This window comes from Sciurus vulgaris, assembly GCF_902686455.1.
Source record: "Sciurus vulgaris genome assembly, chromosome: 4".
NCBI classification, from domain to species: domain Eukaryota; kingdom Metazoa; phylum Chordata; class Mammalia; order Rodentia; family Sciuridae; genus Sciurus; species Sciurus vulgaris.
This window is the reverse complement of record NC_136464.1, coordinates 100259894-100266392: the sequence shown is the minus strand read 5'-3', so window position 1 is coordinate 100266392 and position 6499 is coordinate 100259894. Positions and strand designations below refer to the sequence as shown.

The 6499-nt window shown below is 37.5% G+C and overlaps 1 protein-coding gene across 1 annotated transcript; it reads right to left on the bottom strand.

The window, feature by feature from the left end:
• Positions 1-5580: 5580 nt before the first annotated feature.
• MRPL57 (mitochondrial ribosomal protein L57) lies at positions 5581-6484 on the bottom strand. Its single transcript, XM_079138886.1, has 2 exons — positions 6426-6484; positions 5581-6222 (listed from the first exon to the last, which is right to left on the bottom strand). Exon 2 carries the CDS (start codon positions 6215-6217, stop codon positions 5909-5911), a length of 309 nt encoding a protein of 102 aa, XP_078995012.1. The 5' UTR covers positions 6218-6222; positions 6426-6484; the 3' UTR covers positions 5581-5908.
• Between the last annotated feature and the right edge of the window lie 15 nt (positions 6485-6499).

Sequence of the window (6499 nt, the reverse complement as noted above, 5' to 3'; positions counted from 1 at the left end):
ATACGTCCTCTTGGCCTCTAAGCCAGGTTAACATGTACACTTCTACCTAGAACACTGAATTTCTGTTACTTACTTCACTTTGCAGTTTATTATACCTACTTTCAAGTCAACTACTATAAATTCTTGGAGACTGATTTGTTTTTGTAGTAGCCACCACAAGATGAACACAAGATCAGAAAAAAATTATATTAGATTTCATGTCCATTAGATTTTTCTGTGTTCCTAAATTCTCAATAAAGTAGGTACCAGAACCCACAAAATTTTCCTGAATTTGAAAAAGGTGAGTCAAATTTTCATGTTTTAGTAGTAGTTTATGTTGGTGCAATCTCTGGAGAGCACTGTGGTTTTGGCAATATACATCAAGTTTTCAAATGTCCATATTCTTTTACTCCTCAATTCAACTTTTAGGAGTCTTATAGATGAGTTATATTTTTCATCAGGATATTCATTGCAGGACTGTATGAAGCAAAACAAGACTACAAATGGCATATATGTCCCACCTTTATTTATGGTTGCATATGCAACCAAATATGTAAATATCTAAAAGGATATACAGTCAAGACAATTGCCTCCAGGGAGGGAAACCAGGAATTAATAATAGGATCTAGCCAGGCAGGGTGGTGCACACCTGTAATCCCAGCAGATTGGAAGGCTAAGGTAGGATGATTGCAAGTTGAAAGCAGCCTCAGCAATTTGGCAAGGCCCTAAGAAACTTAGGGATAACCTGTCTCAAAAAAAAAAAAAAATTTTTTTTTAAAGGGGGCTGGGGATTAATAGCCCGAGTTCAATCCATGATACCAAAAACAAACAAAAAGATTCTGTTTCTCCATATTCCTTTTTGTTCTTCTATTTTCTTACCTGTGCACATACTACTCAAAAAGAAACAGTAAAAAACAGTAATCAGTGAAGAAAAGATGCCGGACCACTGGTAGGCATTTGGGAAAAAATAGAGCTGCCTTTCACAGGGTACTTAAAAACAATGCCAAATGGCTCACTAACTTTATTATTTTAAGATGAAAGGTACTGCAAGAAAATATGGGTAGACTTTTGTAGTGGGATAAGAGAAGGATATAATGCTGGTAACATAAGAAAAGAGTACACATAAAAAATGAGGGGCCAAGTATAACTCAGCAGCAGAATGTTTGTTTATAGTTTGTGTAAGACTCTGGGCTTAATCCCCAGCACCACCATAATTAATTTCATTTAGTGGAGATGGAATGAACAGAAATTCACAAAAGAAAAAAATTATCAGTAATACAACAAAACAATGTTTATCTTCATCATTAAACACAAATTAAAGCACTTAAGATAATTTTTGTCTAGTATAACTGCTGAGGATTTAGGCATAAAAGCATTATTGATAGGAGTATAGAATGATCTAACTTTAAAAGAAGCAATTGGGGGCTGAGGATATAGCTCAGTTGGTAGAGTGCTTGCCTCAGCTTGAAAAGCTTTTATGTTGTTTGTTTTTGAGAAGTGTATTAAAAAGCAATAAATGAGGCTGGGTGTGGTGGTGCATACCTGTAATTTCAGCAGCTCGGGAGACTGAGGCAGGAGGATTGCAAATTCAAAGCCAGCCTCAGCAATTTAGCGAGCCCCTAAGCAATTTAGCAAGACCCTGTCTCAAAATTTTAAAAAATTAAAAGGACTGGGGATGTGGTTTAGTGGTTAAGTACCCCTGGGTTCAATCCTTGGTACAGGAAGGGAAAAAAAAGTAATAAAAACAGTGTTCATCAATGTTCATCTTCATCACATGAAGCCATTTAAATGGTTTTGTTTAACTATATTCATAGAAGTTGAAGTATCTCCATAAGATCTTGAAGACATTAAGTGAAAGTAATCAAGTTGTAGAAATACATATATGATCATACACAGAGTGACAATGCATCTTAGCATCTATGTGTTCAAACTTGGCCTGATAAGCATCTGCTCAAGAGGATGGGTGAGTGGTGGGAATAGAGGCACAGCAAACTTTGTTTTCCCAATGTCCACATGAAATAGGAACATGGGAGTGACTACAGACCCTGGGATGCTCACAAAAGAGGATCTGAAATGGCAAGAAGGCACCTGAGTGGCAGGTAAGGACCCAAAACTGCAGTGGTTGTAAGTACAGAGAGGAAGAAGTGTTGGCTAATGATCAGAAATGATGACAATTTGGAAGACTGATCCAACTATGGCATAGTTGCTGTAAACTTTTCCTTCAATCTTAAAGGAAACATGTCTTTGCAATATGTCACTCTTCCTGATATGGAGGATTTGGCAACGTGTGTGAAAAGTACAATTTGAAAAATTAGTTTTCAGGCCAGAAATATGCTAAGTGGAAGGGCACTTGCTAAGCATGTGTAAGGCCCTGGGTTCAATTCCAAATACTACAAAAAAAAAAAAAAAAAAATCACCAAAAATCTTCATAATCTTTTTGTTGAAGTTCACAAGAAAGAAACATTATCTTCTGGAAATCACTTTTGGAAATACAATTTTTACATCATTTCTTGCACTTATTCAGGCCCATGTTTATTTCATGGGTTGGAGGGGAAGGCAAAAGGCAGTGAGGGAGGAATATGGCTCCTGCTAGAATGTGCATGTTAGAATCATTGTACCATTATGTGTTAACACTCCTGCATACAAAGTGATTAAACCTGGGCCCTTCGTTAAAACACCTAGCATTTTTACATGTTCAGAAGTGTTTAAAGTAAATGTGAAATACTATCAATATTTTCAATTTTCTTAGCTTGTCTAATGGGTTCAATCACTTTGAAAAATACACTTATCAATGCTTTTCCCTGAGTAGAGGGAAGAGAGAAGGAAATTGTGCATTTATTTAACATTGTTGTTTATATAGTGTATATAAAAATGTATGTTTTACTTTCATGTAATACAGTAAATATATTTTTGTATACTTTTTGGTTAAATTCATAAGGAAGTTTTTGTTTTGTTTAAGCTGTCAGTGGACCTTTTATTTATTTATATGCAGTGCTAACAATCAAACCCAAAGTCTCACACATGCCAGGCAAGTGCTTTACCACTGAGCTAGCAAGTTTTGTTTAGTTGTAGATGAACACAATACCTTTATTTTATTTACTTATTTTTATGTGGTGCTGAGGATTGAATCCAGTTTTTAACAGTGCTTTTAGAAGTGAAATTCTAGCCAAGCAGGGTGCACCACAGGCAGGAATATCACAAATTCAAGGTCAATACTAGCAATTTAATGAGACCCTAAGCAATTTAGTGAGACCCTATCTCAAAATATAAAAAAAGGGCTGGTGATGTAGCTCAGTGATGAAGTGCCCCTGGGTTCAATCCCTGGTACAAAAAAAAAGTGAAATTCTTAATCTACCTCTGCAGTACAATGTGCACGTACTTTGTCACATTGAATAGGTTGAGAAAAGAAAAAAAGCATGAAGGAATTGTTCTGTGCCAAAAAAAAATTAGAAGATATTTTCAATTGTAACCATTATTGTGTGTATTTTATTCCAAACAGTTGTGGGTGCAGGGAGTATTTTGGATCCTTTTTTTTTTTCTCCATTTTGCAGTACTGAGGATTGAACCCAGAGCCGTGCACATGCTAGGCAAATGCTCTACCTCTGAGCTACATTCCTGGGAAGTAGGTTCATATTTTAATATTCACTTTTTCTAGGTATTTTTAAGTTAAAGATGTTCGTACAAATAGTAAAATGAGTTTTTTAGTACTTTAAATGATACATCAAAGACCAAAATTGTCCATATTTGTGGGGCACCATGTAATGTTTTGATCATCTTATATAATGTTCAATTTGTTTTCTTTTTAAATCCCAAATCTAATGTCTTTTGGTGGTATATAAAGACTGTCTCTGGAACATGTCACTTCCTCTCTTTGGGCTACATGGCATTTAAGAACTCTTGAGAAGTTACTAACTATAAAAAGAAGATTCTGTTTTTTAGAAAACACTCCAGATAACACTGCAATTCCAGATGTTTTACTTCAATGATTGTTTCTAGCTGATGAAATTAGAAGTTCCTTGTTTTGAAACACCTTTGACGTGATGACCAGATAGAGCTAGCAGAGTAACATGTTTTACAAATATGATTTTGTTTAAACTATTTAACAAATGATTATTTTGTAGGTGGAATTGTTAAACTATCTTTGGGAAGGGTGTGTTTAAGCTGTGTGAACGTGGGAATATTGCTGACATTTCTGAGCTTCAGTTTCACATTTGCATAGTGGGGATATATAGAGTGTTGTAAAAATCTATAAAATCTTATGAGCTGCCTTCCATTTCTTCAAAGCCAAGGTTTTATTTTGGCATTATTTGCTTCTCAAATGTCTTCTGAGATTCAAATTAATTATTTTTCTAACATCAAAGTCACAGATTTCTTACCTACATATAGGTCAGAGCAATTGAAGTACTATTTGTGGTTTTAAGCAGGTTGTGAGTCCTCTTCAGTATTATCCTTAACATTGTGAGCTATCACCAATTCCAGGCAGGAAAATAAAAGTTCAGAGATACTAAAATTGCCCGTATGCATCAGACACTTCTATGAACAAAAAAGCATTCAAGTATTAGCATACCAACAAGAATATGACGTTAATAGTTCAGCTTCCTTAAACATTAAAATATGTGACATGTCTAAAAACTGTTAATGTGCAATGAATTTTTTAAGAATCAGTGTACCTCCACAATAGCCTTATGCCTACTAATTGCAGAAAATAAAATGTGAGTCATCTAATAAACAATATATGGTATTTTTTGTTAAAAAAATTCAATGCTGGTAAATAAGATTGGCACTCATACATTAGTCTTGGAGTTTGTACAATCTATCATTAGGATATTTAAATGTCAGAGTAAGTTTGGACATTATAATCTCAATACATATCAAAATATACATGTGTAAGTAGATGAAAAAACATTGTTTATTTCATTAATGGTAATGTGATTTTTTTTCTATGTAGTTTATAAATTGCTATTAATTTATTTATAGCACTTAGCAAGACTAATATATAGCAATTCAAACCCAAATCCCCCTCATTACTAATTGTTACTTCGGACAAGTTCCTTAAGTGTTTCCTCATATATAAACAGTCCCAACTGTATATGGTGTTTCATTTGTTAACACAAAGTGCCTAGGTATTTTTATTCAGAAAAAAAGCTTACTTAAAAAATGGCACATCTTCAACCAGTGATTGATCTAGGGTGTCAACAGGCCTGATAAATACCTTTTACCCCACCTAAATGTCTACTTTTAGTCAAATCCCAGAAGAAAATGGGATATTTTTGATAAATGGTGGCGTTATTTGGGTTTGACCCCAGGGCGCTTTTACCACTGGGCCAAATCCCCAGCAAGGCCTCCGCCCCTGGTTTTTTGGTTACATTGTTGAAACTGGCCTCAAACTTGCAAACCTTCTGTGTCAACCTCCCAGTCACTGGGATTACAGGCGTGTGCCACCACGACAGGCCCAGAAAAATGGTAATTTTAACCGTATGTTAAAAATATGAGTATAACTGGAAAAGCACATATTTCCATTTAAGTTGAGGCAACTACTGACAGAAAGTAGACCATTGTACAATAAAGTCCCATCAGATATACTTAGGCAAAGACTACAAATCATAGTTTGTAATTTTATTACAGTTTTCAGGTAAAATAGTTTGTATCATTAATGACTCAGGAAATCCCTGATATCTCCCTGTCAGGTTAAAGAAACAAAACACATTAGGTCAGTGATTACGCTTTTAGATATCAAGGCGTTTTGAGCCCCAGATATTTTATAAGCCAAGACCACTAAGCTGTTTGTTTTAATAAGATTCTGGCCCAAAGGCTCATATTTTAATAGAAACTACAGGTTGTTTGTCGTTGTTGCTGCTGTTTGTTTTTAGTTTTTAGAGAAGACAGGGCAGTCCAGTTATCTGTAAAATCTTAATGTGATGGCTCAGGGTCAGGACCATCTCTTGGTCACATTGAGATGGTTGAGCTGGTCAGCAACAAATCTATGCGGGGGAAACTTGGAAGTGCTGGCCGACTTGATGGCCTCGAAAGCCTGTGCCCTGCGCTCGCTGGCGTGGCCGTACTCCTGCTCCGCGGTCATGTAAGGCATGCTCAACCAGTAGTGGTTCTCCGCCTCGATCTCCAGGCGACGGATCATGTTCTGCTTCGACAACAAAGACACCCTCCGCGGTCGCCGGTGCTTCCCGATCCACTGACTTCCAGGAATGCGATTGCGGCAGAGAAGAGCAGTGAGGAACATGGTTCCTGCGGAGGTGGGCACATAGAGGCGCTAGCTGGAGACCGCGGGGCGGGAGAAGAGGGCTCGCGATCCTGGCTCCACGCCACGCGCGACTCTAGCCCCGGCGCCCAGGAACGCACGCTGACCCCCTCCCCGCCTCCCAACAAGAACTACTGGCTAACGTGGAGAAAGGGGCCTCCCCTCCCACCCGCCGAGCCCATCGACTCACCTGCCACACTCCCAACAACTTTGCGCCCCCCTTTGCGCAGCGGCTGAAGCGACTGCGGCAGGACGAAAGCCTCT